We start from the raw sequence: 19,295 nt of genomic DNA on the forward strand, positions 1-19,295 counted from the left end.
ATACTGTCAAATTAGTGACCAGACCGTGAACTTTCCAGCAATACAGTGAGGCTTACTGCAGTGTTGCACTCTAAAAATAGTTGGGTTAAAAATAACACAGTTTTGGAAAAAATTGGAACGATCCACTACTTGAGTCAATCTGAGCCATCTTTCTGGGTTGTTTTTGCAGAAAACAACCCAACAATAACGGGTAGTTTTGTAAAAAACAAAACAAAAGTGGGCTGTTTTGTACAAAGCAACGCAAGAAGGTGGGTCAAATTTATCCAATTAGTGGATCGGTCCATTTTTGACCCCAAATTGTGTTATTTTTAAGCCAACTGTTTTAAGGGTGTGTGAGCATTCACACAATATTGCAATACTGTGACATCAATACCATGATCAAACCAAACCATGAGCTTTTGATATCGTTACAGAGATTGTTGTCTGATGAAAATTTCGGCTCACGGTAGGATTGTGTTGAAAATGTTCAGTTTTACACAAAATGAGCAATACCGTGTGTGTGGAGGGCTCGTTTGAACGTGGTGATGGAACGGATTACTTTCGGCAATCAAGGTACCAAGTGTATGTGTATGCTGTGGCTCTTTGCAAAATTGTGGCTCTTTGCCTTTGAGTGGTTGGCCACTCCTGACTCAGAGAGTTTGATACAAACCGTTGTGGTATTTATTATTGAAATATCATGACATCGACCACACTTATCAGCATAGTGCAGAATCTGTCTGCCCACACTTTGATCAAATCCACCAAAATCGTGTTACGCCGACTGCGCCACAACTTAGACCTGCTTTTGGTTGGTTTCCGATCTATTCTACTTTCTGTCGCCATGTGCGTGGTCTGCCGGAATAACCAGCATGGCGTAGTGCAGTCTGCCAAATTTCCAAACGCCGTAAACTGGATTTAACCTGGTCTGAAAATCTAGATGCTCCAGTTTTGTCATAAACCGCACGTGCGCCTGTCTATGAAAACAGAGACCATCGTGTGAAACGCCATAGTCAGGTTCAAGGAAAATGGCACCGATGTTACGATAACAACTGCTACTTTAACAGCAGCAACACATACAAAACAGGTGTTCACAATATCTTCCTACTCCGTGGGAATAACGAATATTAAAATGTCGCAAAACATTGTCCGGTATTACACTCAAGTGGCGTCCTCTTCTTCTTGCTTCTGCTGCCCTACATATTTGCGCAGTCTTTCCTTCTTGGAGAATGGGTCACAAGAAGAGGAAGTAGTGATAGCAGTAGTAGTAGTAACAGCAGAAGCAGCAATGAATGAATGAATGAATGAATAAATAAAGCTATACAATTGCAAAGCACCGTCATGAAAAAAATCCATAAGCTATAATGGTGTTTTCTTCACCCTTGGTGGATATTGTGCTTTTATTTTCATGGTAACCGTTATCCAGAGAGGACTGGTAAATATGTGTCCTTTGTTTGTACAGTGGGCTCAGCGTGGTGGCCTCTGCTAAGAGATGGTCGGGTCAACGTGACAGAACAGCAGCTACCCGTGGCTGCTCACTTGCCCGCGGGCTACCTCAGTTGCCAGGATGCTGCCAATAAGGTAGAAATAAAATATTAACGTCGCCTCATTTGTAAAGGACATTTGGTGTGCGTAACAGATGGGATTTTTCTCATTCCTGTTTGAGAGATCCCATTGGGATTGGATGGAGAGCTTTTGCAGAACAATTACCTTTACAACACACAGTCATGTATCTCAAGCCACCGTCTGTCATTGCAGCATTCTGGCTCGGACGTCAAGTGGGTCGACGGAGGAAAGCCGCTGTTCAAAGTCTCAACGCATCTCGTTTCCACAATTTACACGCAGGTATCATGTAATCAGTGGTGCCCAAGTCCGGTCCTCGGCGCCTAGCTATCCAACCTATTTTAGACGTCTTCCTCCTTCAGCACACCGCATATGTATAACATTCCCCAAATGTCCAGATTTTCACAATAAAATTCCCACATTACAGATATTTGACATCTTTAGCTACATGTATTCTTTCCACATTTCTTGAGTGATTCCATTTCAACCATTGTGACTTCCAAGTCTCACATTCTACATTTCGAAAATTCAATTCAATTCCACAGCATTTCAGTGCAGGCGCAGCACTTCACCATTCACATGTACTTGCAACCGATTGTGAAATATGTTTCTCACATTATGGTTCCCAATGCGTTTAGGATCAACACTTGCACAACTTCTTCCACCACTGTGAAAGCATCCAAGCGTCAGAACAAGCATCAGAGGGCGGGCTGGTGAAATTCCTCAAGGTTTACATTTTTAAAAACTTAAAGGGAAGCAAGACTTGCCATGTATTCGTGTCCTATTAAATGCCATCTACTGCACTCCCTTCCTCGCCAGAGTCTCCACGCTGTGGAAGGCCATATCATGGTGAACTTTCTCCCCACCACCCTCAACCAGCTGTTCTGTGTCCTCACCGCGGCCTCGCATGAAGATGTGGCTGTCAATGTGACGAGGCGAGGCCACAATCACCAGCACAATCCATCTCTTTTGTTTCCCATTTAACAAAATGGCTACCGGTATCTCTTTCTCTCTAGGGTGATGGTGCACATTGTAGCACAGTGCCATGAAGAGGGTCTTGAGCATTACCTGAGGTCTTACGTCAAGGTTGCAATGTGTATTGTGGATACAATGTAAACAATGGCTATGCTTGCTCCAATGAAAAGCAGTAAAACATTTTTTTTTGTGGGGGCGGGGGGGTCTTTCCTTTGCGCAGTTTGTCTTTAAACCAGAGCCGTATTCCTCCAACAATGAAAAAAATGTTCACGAGGAACTGACAAAAGCCATGACGGCAATTCTGAAGCCATCCACCGATTTCCTAACAAGCAACAAGCTGCTGAAGGTAAACCAAGCTGATGACTGGCGCTACTTTGAAAAGTCTACATTAAAACCTCCACAGGTAGGATGTTCTTTTTCGATTTCACTTTGCGTTGCAGCATTCTTGGTACTTCTTTGAAGCGTTGGTCAAATCAATGGCTCATTATCTCACAGAGAGTGGTACAGTCAAGGTAGGTCTTTTTTTTTTTTTTTTTAGTTGTTGCAACAGCGCAGCCCCACGTCCCAAAATGGAAACTGTATTTATTTCTTCAATTTCGTGTCTTGGTGCAGCTGTCAAGACACCAATATTTCTCGGCCTCCTTCTACCATGCTGTTGAGATCTTGGTCAACATGCTGATGCCTCACATCACTCAGAAATACAAGGACAACCTGGACGCAGCGCGCAATGCTAATCACAGCCTGGCAGTTTTCATTAAGGTTGGTTTCACACCCAGAATCTGCAATAACCCATCGACTGTATCTCCGTTGTTGGATATACCCGTTTGGGTCAATCTGTCAGTTTTGACAACATTGTCTTCATTATTTATATTCATATTGTCCCATCAGCGCTGCTTCACCTTTATGGATCGTGGATTTGTGTTCAAGCAGATCAATAATTACATGAATTGCTTCATACCTGGCGACCCCAAGGTTTTGAAACGCAGCCCTTTCAGACTTTAATCTTATAAACGCCCTGAAAGCCACAGCACACACTGTAAAATGTCTCATGTTTTTCTTCCAGACTTTGTATGAGTTCAAGTTTGAGTTCCTGAAAATTGTGTGCAACCACGAGCATTACATCCCTCTCAATCTTCCCATGCTATTTGGAAAAGGGCGCATACACAGGTTCCAAGGTAAGTTTGTTGAATTACGACTTTCATTATCCAGATCTCTTTACGATGGAGTTCCATTGCTGTTCATTGCATGGTTCTAATAGTTTAGGGTTTTTCATTGAAGTTAGTTTTTCTTTCTTTTTTTAAAATTAATTAATTGATTTGTTTTAATTAGTTTTTAGTGCAAATGTATCGGTTTTTATTATTTTTTATCATCATCATCATTATTATTATTTTAGAAAATACTTTGCTTTAGTTGGGATTTGATTAGTTTTAGTGTTTTTTAAAAAAATAAATATATGCGGTATTTGTTGTGGGCCAGTTAAAAAAAAAAGTCACGATAAGTATTGTGCAATAAAGTAAACTACATTCCCAAACGATTTCTTATGGCCAAACAGTAATACCGAAATAAGTAATAAAGGAACAGTGTGTAGAATGTTTTGATTTTTAAAAGTTCATTCATTTTACAATCCGCTTTGAATTTTGATAATATGTAAAAAAACAAAACCAAAAAAAACTACACTGTATCACATCATAATTTTTTATATAATCGTAGGTCTAGTAATCGCTCATTATATTACAAGAGTGGCGCCTCACCGTATCGGGCACTGACATGTCTCGCCGCCATTTTTCCTCTACGGTGACCCAAAGGAGCTTGTGATCACCCGATCACAAGTTTGCTGGATCAACAACTACACCATGTGTAACAAACGCAATGCACTTACTTCGTCATTGGAGGGATTACTACAAATCGTTTGTGATGACATTTTGCTTGCACCTCTGCTGAAAAAAATTGGTAGTAGGCTTGCGAAAAGTAGTCTCCCTGAAGTGCCGCGGTGAACGTGCTTCGGAATGCACATGCTTTGAACTTAGGTCTATTAGTTCACTACTAGATGTCACTAAATTCTACATGTTGTCCCTAGTAATTTAAAATCAACCCTGAAAACTCACGTATGAAATTAATTGGCAAAGATGAAACTAAAGTAGACCGGCACGGTGGTCGACTGGTTAGCACGTCCGTCCCACAGTTCAGAGGTTGTGCATTCGATTCTGGCCCGGGCCTTCCTGTGTGGAGTTTGCATGTTCTCCCCGTGCCTGTGTGGATTTTGTCCCGGTACTCCGGTTTCCTCCCACATTCCAAAAACATGCATGATAGGTTAATTGATCACTCTAAATTGCCCCTAGGTGTGATTGTGAGTGGGAATGCTTGGTTGTCTCAGTGTGCCGTGCGATTGGCTGGCAACTGGTTCAGGGTGTACCCCGCCTACTGCCCAAAAACAGCTGGCATAGGCTCCAGCACGCCCGCGACCCTTGTGGGGGAATAAGCAGTATAGATAACGGATGGAAACTAAAGTATATTTTTGCTCTAATTATAGTTAGTTTTTATTGGTTTTATAAAAGTGAAATGTAGTTTCAATTATCTTTTTTAAAGCGCTCTCACTTTTATGTCGTTCACAAAATTGTTTTTTCAATTTAAGTTTGAGTTTGTTTGTTTTCGCGAACTTTTGGTTCATAGATCTTCAACTGGACTACTCGCTGACTGATGACTTCTGTCGAAATCACTTCCTGGTGGGTCTGCTGCTGAGGGAGGTGGGCAGCGCCTTACAGGAGAGCCAAGAAATTCAACAAATCGCCATCCAGGTGCTGAAGATGCTGATGGTTAAACACACATTTGATGACCGCTATGCTGCCAAAGTGAGTGTCCAGCTCGTATGTTATTCAGATTTAGTAGTCACAAAAACAGGTTACAAAACCATCAGATTATTTGATACATCCAGCTCCACCATCAATGGTGTACTTGTATGTTGTACAAATTTAATGTACTCTGATTACAGTAACAGTGTTGCAAATCAATGCTCATGTTAGAGTTTTTTTTATCAACAGTACTTGCTAGCTTTGTTAGCTGCTTTGCTAACTGGTCAAGTCTCCCTTGAGATAGCGAAAAAGATTTTAGTAACAGGGTTGCGTGTATGTTAAGAGACATAATTTAAGAGCATGATTGGTACTATTTGAAATATGTTTGTGAGAAAAAATGTTTGAATAATTACAAGGAACACATCAACATAACCAACCTAAAACCATCTGATTTAAAACTCATTTTGTTAAGTAAATTGGTTATCAAGAGGAAAGAAAAAACATTGTAGGTGGAACTCAAGAGCTTTTTGGTATTCTTTTTTTTGTTTGTTATTGTATCTTTATTTGGAACTCTTCCAACTAAGGAATAATACATTCACATAACAAGGAGCAGAACAAAACTCCTTCATTTTTCTTTTTGTGTCTATTACGTGTCCATTTGGTATTCTAAGTAATATTTAGGAACCACTTTTACAACAGCTGCAGTTCTGTTTTGTGCTCAGGACAGTTCGAATTTACACCAGAAGTGCATGTTTCTGTATTTTGTGCATGGATTATTTGAAATATCACGGGGGGACATGGTGAAATGTTCTCCACTTCTCGAATGAACCATATAATAATCTCCTTTCCAGGGCCATCAGGCCAGACTCGCCACTCTGTACCTGCCCTTGTTTGGCCTACTACAGCAGAACGCCCACAGGCTGGAAAGGAAGGAGTTTATCCTCGCAAGCCAGCACAATGTAAGTGTGACATCTGGCGGTGTGACAGGAAACTGCAGCCAGAAGCACAGCGACACTTCTGAGTTGAAAAGCTCTTTTCCAAAACGCAAAAAATCACTTTTTACTATCCATGCCATTTTCCACACGGGTTCTCCCCACTAGGGTCGCGAGTTATCTTAAACTTATCCCTGTCGACTTTGGGTGAGAGGTACACCTTGGATCAGCCGCTATCGCTTATGGAAAAACAATTACCCGTACGCTAAAATGCATGTTTTTGTAATGTGGGATTAGGATGGAATACCCGGAGAAAATTGATCCAAACATGGGGAGCTCATGCACAGGCCAGGGCAGAGATTCGAACCCAGAAACTCAGACCTGAGGCAGACACATGACCAAGTTACACATTTGACAGTACTATACAATCAATACGTCTACCAGTAATTTCACTACGGAATTTTTAGTTTTTGATTTGCCTTGTGCCTTTGGATTCTAAAATATATACAAATGGAAAATAAAATGGAATCTTCCTTTGCACATGCCCCATCACTTCAGAATTACATTTATTCATTTATTTATTGAGAGTGGGGTGACAGCAAATTTTTCCTCCCAAACAATAAACAAACAAAATCGTGGCAAAACAATACCTCTGTTGAGCTAATTATAAACAAACAGTGCTGCCCCAGTGATTATTATGAGCAAAATGACAATTATTTACATTGTGTTACAAGTGTTAATAGAGGCTGTTATCAGAGGCTGTACAGTACACAAATGGTAGGAGCGATCACTTTCAAATTTGGCTTTTGTCCTGTTTCAGAATAGAGCTTTTCAGTTATTTTACCGCAATGTTTTAAAAATGTTCTTCCCCATTTTGCTGTCGTGTTGCCAGAAACCACGAGAGGACTCACTGGTGGTGAACTCTCTGGTGACCCCTCAAAAGCATAGCTTGTACTTCGATGGTGCCCTTCACAAAGATGTTTTTGGAGCAAGTGAGTTCCTTCAACGCCCTCTCACCAAAGATGAATTGTACCTTCTGGGTATGGCTGCACACAAGGATGTCAAACTCATTGTACTTCTTTTGGCTGCCTCGGAGATTCCCTCTAACAGCTTGGGTCCATGTACTGTAGTGTATAAGAACTTTTTCACCGTGTGACACGTGAGGGTGCTGATAACTCTAAAAATACAGACGTTAATGCAGCTGTGCACTAACCCAGATTCGTCACTGCAGACTCTCCTCACAGTTCCACTCCCAATGTCGGTTCAGTTCACCTTGCGGACTCCAGAGGCTCCCTGGTCTCCACCGACTCTGAAAGCAGCCTGCTGGAAAAGAGTTGCGACAGGGCACACTCCCTGGACAAGGTACACATTGTATTTTTGTTCTTGCTCAAAATACAAATTTGAACACTTTCATTCAATTTTGTGCAGTTTGACATCCATGCACCTCTCACATAAAGCCCGCATATACTTTCCACTCCAACGTCTCAACACCACAAGGAAAACTCTAGGACAAGGCACTCTGTCTCGCCCGAAGTCAGATGGGATAAGCTTCAGCACACCCTCCGACACTAATGAGGATAAACAGTATAGAAAATGGATGGCACTGTCAATGGGGCTCCTCTCCCGTTGGGCCTCATAAAACCAAGTTCTGCCTCATGTTAGTGGTATGCGGGCTCCCACTAGTGAGGGCCTACTGGAAAAAAAAAAAAAATCACCACTTAAGTACAGTTCAGTTGTATTTAAGTTCAGTTCATTTTCATTTATAATATATTATTCATTTTTTTTAAATACTTGCATGTGCCATACATTGCAGAGCAATTGAATCCATATTTATGTACATTTTTTGAATTTCACTGCAGTTAAGCGTGCAGTGTTCAAAGCGTGCCTGATGTTACAGAGGTTTATATTTGTTATACTTTGAAGGGCAACTGAAATGTTTCATCGTGGACTTCTCACTTCTCTGCTACTTCCACTTAGCAGCGTGCGGGCCAGATTAGCACTAAACTGCAGGTGGTTGGAGACCATGTGGAGGACATACAAGTATTCTGACCACTTCTGTCTTAACCACCAGCAACGTGTGCTTTCATTTTTTAGTCGAGTCTACCCCGTTAAATTGCCATATTTGCTTTAACTTAGACAAATGGCTACAGCACCTCCGATGATCCTTTGCTATTTTTTGTTTGGTTGTAAATATTTTCGCAGCAAATGACCAATCACGGCTGACCTGTGTTCTGAATCTGAGCCGTGATTGGTGGTTGTGAGCAGTTGTGATGTCATTTTCAGTCGAAAGAAGACAAAATGGCCGCCCCCCAGAGATGGCTAAAAACGCTTAATATATATTCCACAAACGCAAAATTAATCAGAATGCCGTGTTTCAACTAGTGGGCCTGCTGGGGACATATTCTTGGAAAAAATATCTTTGGGTTGGCTTCCGCTTTAAGTATGCGGATGACATGGCTATGATTGGCCTTCTTCAAAAACAAGATCCTGTAGGTGAAGCGGCCTACTTGTCTTGTACTCCGACACTTCAAACATGTCAAACTAGCTGTTCGGAAGTCAACGTGGCTAAAACAAAAGAGCTAGTCATCTGCTCGAAACAAGATTTGAAAACTGAGCCAGTTTCGTTTGATGGTCAACATATTGAAACTGTGGATAATTTTAAACGCCTTGGCACATTTTTAGACTCTCAGCTGAGCTTCTTTGGAAACGCAGAGTTTAGTTCTAAGAGCGTCTCAGGAAACTCTGTGGCCTTGGAGTTAGTCAGCAGATTTTGGAGCTTGTCTATAAAATGATGGTGGAAAGTATTTTAACCTTTCACCTTCCTGCTAAGTATGGTCACCTAAACTGCAGACTTAAGAACAAACTCTTTAGGACCGTGCCAGAGAAAAGAAAGATAATTGGCAACCCTCAAAAGCCTCTAACTCAACTTTTTACAGAGAGGACAAGGAAAAAGGCGAGGAGCCTCCCGTCAGACCGTTCTCATCCCCTCTTCAACCCGTTTGAGCTTTTAAACTCTGGGAGACGCTACAGAGCCCCTTTGGCAACTCAGAACGTATTTAAGAAATACTTTGTCGACAGTGCCATTAGTATTCTTAACTGTGCAAAGTGACTGATAGGATGCAGCCTTCACCTATGACATGAATTGCTCTTAATAATTCACAGTCAGTGGTTATGATGTAGTCAATTTTATCGATATGCATCCTATCATATTTTCTTGCTTCTTATTTTATGTCTTCTCATGATTGTTACCGTGCTTGGGGAGCTGAAGACACATTTCCACCCTGGTGGACATTAAAGATTTATTCTATTCTAGTTTAAGAGCACATTTTCTCACTTTCCCACAACTGTCTAGAATTTCATTTCCCCACTCTCTTTTGTATCAGAATCACTGCGCTTCGAATCCGCGCGGCGCCGTGCCGCGTTGTGACAAAATGGACCGAGATGAGAGCAAAAACCTGCTCATGTGCTTTCTCTACATCCTTAAAAGCATGTCAGAAGGTATGTACATTTCTTTGTAGTATTATTGTGCCACCATTTCCTAAAAAATGACACTTCCTTCAGAAATTGTGTGCGAATGCTGTTGCCGCAGCTGAAATCCCCAAGGAAGAAACTTGAAGCTGCTGGATATGCAGTGTCTCATCTAGGGGGGTGTGAGCGCTCTCTGGATGACTGAGCAATGACTGGACCTTAAGGACAATTTACAGTACACATAGCAAGAGTACACAGAAGGTCAAAACAGATTAAAAAAAACAAAAAAAAAACAAAACAAAAACTGGCGCGATGACATAATGACATTTAAATTGTATTTTTATTGCATAATAGCTCCCTGACAACAATGGTGGAGTTGCAGAAATTTGGTTTATTCCAGAATCGTAGAACATTTTCTGTCCCATGCCATGAAATTTGACCTGTGACACCTCTCACGGGTCAGACTTGGGCAGTACGACGGACATCTGCTTTGGTCGGAGGAAACGCACAATTGTCAATGGAGATAGGCGGGAATTTGCGTTGTGTAATGTGTTGGTCATCATCAAGTACACCACGCACTTAAAGAGCACACTGTAATTTTTCCTGGTCAAGTTTGGGGGCTCTCCCATTTTAAAAATCAGTTGAAATATTCAAAACAGTTATGCACATACCCCGATTTAAATATGACTGACTTTGAATTGGTTGGATATGTTTGGAAAAGGGCGGCACGGTGGTCGGCTGGTTAGCACGTCCGCCTCACAGTTCAGAGGTCGTGGGTTCGATCCCGAATGAATGAATGAATGAATGTTTGGAAAAAAAACAAGCATGAGAATAACGTATAATGAATAGCATGATGTGTGAAAAGTTGCAGACATTGGTAATGTTCATTCATTCATTCATTCATTATCCATACCGCTTATCCTCACAAGGGTCGCGGGCGTGCTGGAGCCTTTCCCAGCTGTCTTCGGGCAGTAGGCAGGGGACACCCTGAATTGGTTGCCAGCCAATCGCAGGGAACACAGAGACAAACATCCGCACTCACAATCACACCTAGGGGCAATTTAGAGAGTCCAATCAACCTACTAAGCATGTTTTTGGAATGTGGGAGGAAACCGGAGTACCCGGAGAAAACGACCTCTGAACTGTGAGGCGGACGTGCTAACCAGTCGACCACCGTGCCGCCGTTGGTAATGTTTCATACAGTATATCTGATTTTCATGCAGTTGCTGTGGGGTACATTCACAATCACACTGCGATTGATTGGAAACCAGTTCAGGGTGTAGTTTTCCCCAAGTCAGCTATAGCGTAGACCCCAGCCACTTCTGTGACGAAGCAGCGGGTTCCGAAATGGATTAACGATGTCTCAGCATTCACGCAATTAGAACAACAAGTCTATAACAGCCCACTTTGATTACCCTCAGATGCCCTTTATGCGTACTGGAACAAAGCATCATCATCTGAGCTGATGGACTTTTTTACACTATTGGAGTAAGTATGGGGATATACAGTATGCAATACTGCGTACAATTGGCTACCCCAGAGCTCATGTTTGATTTAATTTGCTCCAATCTGCAGAGTCTGCCTTCATCAGTTTAGATACATGGGGAAGCGAGTCATTGTCAGGTAGAGTAAATGTTGTTTTTTTTATATCTGTCGAAATGAAGAAATTGTCTATTTTTTTTTGGGATAAAAGAAACATTTTCTTTGAATCCTTTTGCTTGATCCGCCATCATAACCGCTGCTGGCGAACTATTGATACGGTTAATGTTATGGCCCTTAACCGGTCCCGCATGGGTAAGAGACCCACTAACTGCGCCTGATGCTTCTTTTTATGACATCATTTCGTCATCCTACTACGCATCTAGTTTGTGCGACGGCAAATCGACTTCTGACGTACATTTGTTCTGTTGCGAACAGGAGTCATGAAACGGCAATGCCTCTGGGTCCTGACAGGAGGTCCTTGACTCTGCCTGTGTCTCGTAACAGGGCAGGGATCCTGCACGCCCGCTTACAGCAGCTTGGGACACTGGAGAATTCGCACACGCTCAGCAACAGTAAGATTCCACTGCCTTTGGTGCCCCAGCAGCTTTTGGCAAAGGAGAAGTGTTCACTAACACACAGTGACAGATTTGTAAGCAGTATGTTAAGAGAAATTAGGCTTTTTGTGTACTCGGGAAAAAGTCTTAGATCGTCGAGTTCTTCTCATGAAAAATAAGAGCTAAAAAGTGTTGGTTACAATTTTGTTCAGTTTATTACTTTTTTTTTTAGGAGCGATGGTAAACTATTATTGTCTGAGGATCAATACCCATGGAAAACCAATAATAAGGGGAAAAAAAAAGAGTAAAACTCACATACTGTGTGTTATTTCTCTCCTCAAACCAGCTATCAAATAATAATCTTATCTCACATCAGGATTACAATAACACTTATCTTCTTCCAAGCAATAATCAAGCCCCGTCTCGGGAAGTATCACACATACTAAACGTGCAAAGACCTTGTGTTGTTGCCATCAGTGTACGCCCATACAGAAGCCGACGTGAACAGCCAATGTTTGCTGGAGGCCAACGTGTCCACAGAGGTGTGTCTGACTGTGCTCGACACGCTCAGCGTTTACGTTACGCGATTCAAGGTACGCTATTTGCAGCAAATACTCGTAAAGACACTGAACGCAAACCGTTGCGCTGAACCGAATCGAAAATAACCCTCTTAAAGTAGATTAGCGGATAGAGCTGTCGTGCGTTACCTTTGTCACTTTGCATTTGACCGGATATAACGCCGCATGCAATATGTTGACCCACCCCACACCGTTTCCACTCCCAGAGCCAGTTGAAGGCAGATCTCGGCCACAACCCGCTGATGAAGAAAGTATTTGAGGTGAATCTGTGCTTTCTGCAGATCCCTCAGTCTGAGGCTGCTCTCAGGCAGGTCTTCGTCTCACTGAGGACTTTTATCTACAAGGTGAACCATCTCGATTTAAGAAATGTGTGTGGATGTTTCAAAAACGCTAGAGTATATGGGGGAAAAAAAATGCCTCAAATGAATGGATTATTGATCGGTTAATCAATCACTGTTTGGGCCAGGCTACTTAGTTCCCTCTCGAGCAAAGTCCATTAAGGCATGCTTGAATCAATTTGGTGTGAAACAACTAGAGAGCCTGGATATAAATCCTATTGAACACTATTGGGATGAACCACAATGGAGATTGGAGAATTGCAAGGTTCTTGCTCAGATCCATCAGATGCGCAATTTCTTCCCTTATTGCGGGTTTAATGGCCTGCTGTCCCAATATGTATTCCCATTTTTAAAAAATTTTTTTTGGTATCTTGCGCTTAAAAGGCCTTCACAAAGTGTGTCAGAAAGGTTCCGGGACTAGCGTCACAAAAGATTTCTTTCAAATCCAAACTAAGACTTTTCCTGTTTGAAGTAATCCCCCTGGAATCTAACTCAACTTTCCCAGCCTCCCCCGCCTAGCTCAGCAAAAAAAAAAAAAAAAAAAAAAAAAAGAAAAGGAAGACAAATCACACACTGAGCCAGGCCGGGTGAGGAGAGAGGTAGTCCCAACGCGGTGATGTTCTTCTCGGCCGGGAACCGTCAGATGCTCAGGGCACTGCGTGGCGGAGCAGTCGTGAGTCGCCTTCTAGGTGAGGTATTGAACCGGTTGATTGCCTGGCGTGCACGGAATGAGACGTAGTAGTTTGTAGTTGGAGATATCTCTTTTGCGACACTGCTCCTGGACCTTTTCGGACACACGCGGTGTTTTGCAGGGTCCTGCAAAATGTGATTTTTCGCACGCCATGTATCCCCCCCCCAGTTCCCTTGTTCGTTCTTCGACGGCCGGGCCGACGTGTGCGCCGCATTGTGCTACGAGGTCCTGAAGTGTTGCAACTCCAAGCTGAGCTCCCTCCGCAATGCCGCCGCCAATCTCCTTTACACCCTCATGAAGAGCAACTTTGACTACACCGGACGTAAATCGTTTGTCAGAACCCATCTGCAGGTACCTGTTTGCAATGGAAAGGATTCTGGTTTTGCCCACGCAGCGTTCGTGTCCCTCATATTGTTTGGCTCTGCATTCTGCTCAGGTGGTGATCGCTGTCAGTCAACTGATCGCCGACGTCATCGGCATCGGGAGCACGCGTTTCCAACAGTCTCTGTCTATCATTAACAACTGCGCAAACGGTGATCAAAGCATCAAGGTCAGCGGTGGCTTGGTGATGTCTGGCACTCAAATGAGATCAGCTTTGGTTTTTATGGCTTTGTACACAACCAATTCAAACAGCAGATAAAAAAAAAAAAAAAATCATAAAAAAAGATTAATAAAGACAACAGTTCTAAAGTACATACTGTCCAGCCTCTTGGAGCACAAATGCAACAGCAGTCAGGATTTTTTCGTGTCGTGAATTCACACAGCCTAATGAGAATAGTAGTGCATAGAATTGGGGGGGGGGGGTCGTTGTTAGATTAATTCACATCACTTTACACAACTTATATCGATATTATCTTATGTGACTTTATGAGGGTCACTTCAGTTCACCCACTGGCAGTTGAGTTCATTTGCTTCAGATTGTTTTGTTTACTTCACTCATCTTGAATTTAGTCCGCAATCAATTCAGAGGGACTTTTTCAATGCTCGAATGGACTAAAGCATATTGTGCTCCGAACTGAAGCTGCGCGTGCACTGCTGCGTTTTCCAGCACACTGCCTTCCCGTCAGATGTGAAGGACCTGACCAAAAGAATCAGAACGGTGCTAATGGCCACTGAGCAAATGAAGGAGCACGAGAACGACCCGGAGATGTTGGTGGACCTCCAGTATAGTTTGGCCAAGTCGTACGCGAGCACGCCAGAGCTCCGCAAGACCTGGTTGGACAGCATGGCGCGGATCCACAACAAGAATGGCGACCTTTCAGAGGTGCTTCCACAAAAAGAAACACATCGTGAAACTTCTACTCTTAGCGAACACGATTTTTTTTTTTTTTTTAACTCGCATTTTGGAGCTTATCTGTTTTGTCCGCTTTACTTTCAGGCAGCCATTTGCTACGCGCACGTTGCCGCTTTGGTCGCCGAGTACTTGTGGAGGAAAGGTGCGCTCGCTCTTGCCCCTTTGCTCCGACGTTTTTATGATCCCTCGGGATTCTAGATTACACAAGTGCAGAAAGGGAACGCGCCTTACGTTCGGCTTCCCTCTCTTTATCCGCAAGGGATGTTCAAGCACGGCTGCTCAGCCTTTCGCGTCATCACTCCAAACGTCGACGAAGAGGCAGCCATGATGGAGGACGTAGGGATGCAAGACGTGCACTTCAACGAGGTCTGTCCTCTGCGTGCCGCCGCAAAGCCCCGATGCAGCATTTTTCTTTTCTTCATTATCGTCACGTGTCAACTAATGCCCGCGTACCATTGCCCTTATCTCTGTCGAGAGTGTTAGTTGTTCTGTGAAATTATGATGGGAAACTCCGAACAGACTTTGACGCGGGGGTCAAAGTCTGTTTGTCTGGCGCCGTGTCAGTGAGCCACACCTCAATGGACAATTTGGCCCGAGAATAAGATCAAAGGCAATAAAATGATTTGCATTTGTACAGGAGGTACTGATGGAGCTGTTGGAGGAGTGTGCTGACGGTCTTTGGAATGCAGAGCGCTACGAGCTCATCGCTGATGTCTACAGGCTCATCGTTCCCATTCATGAAAAACGCAGAGATTTTGAGGTACATCATTTGGGCCAATTCTACTATGGAAGGACACGCATTGACTCTTACTGTCCCCCTATTTTGGATAGATTTACTGTGCCTCAAAATGTGACCTCACATTCTTAGTTCCCATGAAGAGACAATAAAGGAGTTGCACCATAGCAGTCATAATTCTCCTTAATGAGCGTGTTAGCTGAGGTAAAGCACCCAATATCCTTCAAGGATTGTTGTTCAGTAGCGACCATCTATGGATGTAGTATGACTTTCAGCGGTGTGAGTGCTCTCCTTCTCGAAACTCGAGTGCCACTTGTTTTCAGTTTGCTTTCTGCTGAGCTGAATTCAACAAACAACACCGCTTGTTTTATGGGAACGTTGCCAGTTTGGTTTAGCAGGCATCCGAGCAGGAGCCATGCGGTATTATGCACTATTACTGACTCATACAAACATCTTTAAAGCAATGCAAATAATATACGCATGATGTGATGTGATGATGACATCTGCCAAGATACTTCGGCCAGGCACCGTTCCCTCCCCTGCATGTGCAAATGTGTAAACTTACTTTGGCTTTCTAAAGTCTACTAGGACTGCAAGTGATGATTATTTGAATAATCTATCGATCATTTTGTCGATTACTTGATGAATCAGATAAAGGGAAAAACCTGTTTTAATTTCGATCCCTCTATTCAAAAACAGGACATTATTTCAAATTGACTATTGCAGAAATTGCACAAAGATAAATAAATTATGATTCAGTTACTGGTTTGGTCTGCGGTGTCAGAAAGTATGTAAAAATGTTGTTTTCCGGTGTAAAAGCAGATGTTTACAAATGTTTTATTTTGATTCTACACAAGCATCACAGTGGTACCTCTACTTATGAAATTAATTAGTTCTGGAAGAAATTTCTTAAGTAGAAAGTTTTGTTTGTAAGTCGAGACGTGTTTTCCATGTAAATGCCCTAATCCGTTCCAAGCCCCCCAATATTCAGACATAAATGTTTGATAAAGCATAAAAATGCATCAAAACATGTAACAACTACATGTTACAATTAGATTATTGCACAATAAATGAGAGTTGTGCATAATGTAAAAAAACAAAGAATAAAGAATAAAAATGATGGTCGTTTACTTTTTAATTGCTGTCCTCATCGCTTTTTACCCTCTTTTGGTTCATGTTCTCTCTCAGAAGTGGTTTTTGCCTGGCATTTTGTCACGAACTGGTTTAATAACGTGGCGACAGACGACAGATTACGGTATTGTGATCTAAAAAAGTTAGCATTCTCCTCATGATGCTAACCCATGGACGTCAAAACTAAATGATTACCACCAGCAAAGGACCAAATTGTATACCACATTTAATTACACAAACACTAAAGCAATCCAATGTTTGTGTTTTGGTGCTGCAGAAACTGACACACGTGTATGATACCCTCCATCGTGCCTACACTAAAGTTTTGGAGGTGATGCATACAGGCAAACGTCTGCTGGGCACATACTTCAGAGTGGCCTTTTTTGGACAGGTGATGTGTGTAACTGTGGTGCCAAAGAATGTTTTGATTGAGATTTTTTTTCCCCATCCCATTCCAACTCTGCTCTAAGTGTGCAGAGGGTCTACCAGTGTGTGTATGTGTTAGTCCTGTCATGTCTTTGTATGTCAATTGAGCATGATTAGAATTGAATTGGATGAAATGGACAGAGCTGGGCACTTGACCCGTTTTTTGCCGGTCCGTCTTCCGTCCGCGACCTGGGTACCCTTCCGTCCTCGTCCCTCCGCCCTTATTCATAAAAATGATGGTCCTCCGACCCCGTCCGTCCTCGTCTTTTTAAAGCGCTTCCGTCCTTATGTCCGTACCCACCCGCTAAGAAAAAAAAATTCAAATCTACTTACCTTATGGGCAACCACTTCTGGGTTAACGGTTTGACGAAACGCTTGCCACCACACTGACGAAGTGGACATGTGGTTTGTGGACATCCCGCGCTGTATGACACGACCAGTTACAACTACCTGGACAAGAAAAAAAAAAAGAGAGCAGGCTTGGAGAACCGCGAGCGAGGAGCTTGTTATACGGTATGTTTTGACTTTCTCCCTTTAGTTTTTTTTACAGCTGTTGATCTTTACCAAGACAGCAATATTGTTTGTATTAGCTTTAACACAGTGTCGGCCACTTGATTGCGATATCGAAACCTTTTTTTTTTGTTTTGTCAGTCGTCGTCTACTACCAGGCAAAGCCCCTCCCCTCTCGCGAAAGAAGCGGCTGCGACAATCAGCTTTCTAATTTCCCGCGGTCAAACACCAGCGCTTGTTCTTCTTCTCCTTTTTCGTCATCTCCTTCTTCATTTTCTTCTCCCTTCTGTGCAGACCGAACGTGTGCAATGCACAGCGTTCCCGCCGGGGTGTTCCCAATACAAGTACGTATGCGCACTTGAGCAGCCAGTAGCGCGTTTGAAGCGTTAGGAGGCAATTTCTGTCGTTTGCCGAGTGGGTCGAGGTGAACTTTGGCCGCCTCGCGACCACGTCTCACGCATGAGGGACGATTAGTGGGTCGGTCTAAAATCCAACTCCGCCCTTGCTTAGTCGGACCCTATTATAAAACTTGTCGTTGCCCCCGTAATCCATCCCCAAAATGGCAAAACGGGCCGGAATGCCCAGCTCTGGAAATGGAATGTTAATAACAGTGTTTTCCGGACGCTTTCACTTTCACGCAGGGCTTTTTTGAGGATGAAGATGGCAAAGAATACATCTACAAGGAGCCAAAGTTCACACCTCTGTCTGAGGTTTCACAGAGGCTGTTGAAGCTCTACTCGTACAAGTTTGGTCAAGAGAATGTCAAGATCATCCAGGACTCAGGAAGGGTGGGAACACATTTGCAGAGCTGCACAAATCGGCAGTTGAGCCTTACTTACTGTTGTGTAATCGTCTCGGGAGAACATATGGTAGAATTCCGCCCGCATTAATCTGCGACTTACGTCTACGTGCAGAGCCATGATAGTGGCTCTGATGACCGAAGATTTATGTTTGAGTTGATTCTAGTGCATTGCAGAGCAGTGGGCATTCGAAGGTTCAGACACTGCGCACTGATATGGACGAAAGCATTTTGACCTTGGACATAATTCTCCACTTTGAACTTTGTGGGGAACGTTTTGGAAATGGGCTTTTGTGTTCCAGTATGCCCTGCTACAAATAGTCAACTCCATAAGTGCATGGCTTGATGATTTTGGTGTGGAATAGATTTAGGAGACCTCACGCTGTCTCCAGATGCAGTTTAAGTGTATTGCAGTAGTCCGCAATCTGGTGTTCCAAAATCTTCTGTTCTCATTGCAAAGAGGGTTTAGCTTGCTTCATATTTCTTTCCATTTGTATTCTCCTTAAACGGCACGTCTCCCAATATTTTTGTCAGTTTGAATGAGTGTTCCGAACCCCCAGGTAAACGCAAAGGACCTGGACTCCAAGTACGCCTACATCCAGGTGACGCACGTCGTGCCATACCTCGATGACAAGGAGCTGGAGGAGAGGAAGACTGACTTTGAGAAAAGCCACAACATCCGCCGCTTTGTGTTTGAGACGCCTTTTACCGTGTCAGGCAAGAAGCAGGGAGGTGTGGAGGAGCAGTGTAAACGACGGACCATTCTCACCAGTAGGTTCAACATTCTTGGCGTCCAAACACTGACTGACAAAGAATCATTGTTTTTGTGTCGAATGACCTCCAACTATTCATTTTATTATTTTTTATTTTTGGACCATTTAGTCGCTGCCACGAAGTAAATCGGAAAGTTTCTTCGTGTTTACTTCATCCCAAAGTTCAGACTTAATTCATGATAATACGAACGCCGCTTGATGATTGTCCTGTTAGCCTTAGTATGGAGTCACATGCTCACAGTTGGATTTTACGTAGAATAGAGAAGTAGCACCATAGACG

General features: G+C 43.0%; 1 protein-coding gene across 6 annotated transcripts in view; it reads left to right on the forward strand.

Annotated features, from left to right (window-relative positions):
• Positions 1-19,295, forward strand: part of LOC147153860 (dedicator of cytokinesis protein 9-like) — a 39,306-nt gene that overhangs the window by 17,428 nt on the left and 2,583 nt on the right. The window contains exons 20-48 of one of the 6 annotated variants that reach the window (XM_086036750.1): positions 1,439-1,557; positions 1,735-1,821; positions 2,178-2,267; positions 2,359-2,474; positions 2,556-2,625; positions 2,735-2,860; positions 2,955-3,026; positions 3,127-3,273; positions 3,403-3,486; positions 3,578-3,689; positions 5,185-5,363; positions 6,155-6,262; positions 7,128-7,227; positions 7,467-7,597; positions 9,619-9,733; positions 11,125-11,191; positions 11,279-11,326; positions 11,621-11,757; positions 12,196-12,332; positions 12,524-12,661; positions 13,515-13,697; positions 13,783-13,896; positions 14,395-14,610; positions 14,725-14,782; positions 14,900-15,006; positions 15,278-15,400; positions 16,785-16,898; positions 18,085-18,231; positions 18,803-19,013. In XM_086036750.1, the coding sequence (XP_085892876.1) occupies positions 1,439-1,557; positions 1,735-1,821; positions 2,178-2,267; positions 2,359-2,474; positions 2,556-2,625; positions 2,735-2,860; positions 2,955-3,026; positions 3,127-3,273; positions 3,403-3,486; positions 3,578-3,689; positions 5,185-5,363; positions 6,155-6,262; positions 7,128-7,227; positions 7,467-7,597; positions 9,619-9,733; positions 11,125-11,191; positions 11,279-11,326; positions 11,621-11,757; positions 12,196-12,332; positions 12,524-12,661; positions 13,515-13,697; positions 13,783-13,896; positions 14,395-14,610; positions 14,725-14,782; positions 14,900-15,006; positions 15,278-15,400; positions 16,785-16,898; positions 18,085-18,231; positions 18,803-19,013 (3,456 nt within the window). The remainder of the gene's footprint in view (positions 1-1,438; positions 1,558-1,734; positions 1,822-2,177; positions 2,268-2,358; positions 2,475-2,555; positions 2,626-2,734; positions 2,861-2,954; positions 3,027-3,126; positions 3,274-3,402; positions 3,487-3,577; positions 3,690-5,184; positions 5,364-6,154; positions 6,263-7,127; positions 7,228-7,466; positions 7,598-9,618; positions 9,734-11,124; positions 11,192-11,278; positions 11,327-11,620; positions 11,758-12,195; positions 12,333-12,523; positions 12,662-13,514; positions 13,698-13,782; positions 13,897-14,394; positions 14,611-14,724; positions 14,783-14,899; positions 15,007-15,277; positions 15,401-16,784; positions 16,899-18,084; positions 18,232-18,802; positions 19,014-19,295) is intronic. The other 5 variants (XM_086036768.1, XM_086036776.1, XM_086036758.1 and 2 more) reach the window with 5 other exon arrangements.

This window comes from Filicampus tigris, chromosome 1, assembly GCF_054856515.1.
Source record: "Filicampus tigris isolate MCC_2025a chromosome 1, RoL_Ftig_1.0, whole genome shotgun sequence".
NCBI lineage: Eukaryota > Metazoa > Chordata > Actinopteri > Syngnathiformes > Syngnathidae > Filicampus > Filicampus tigris.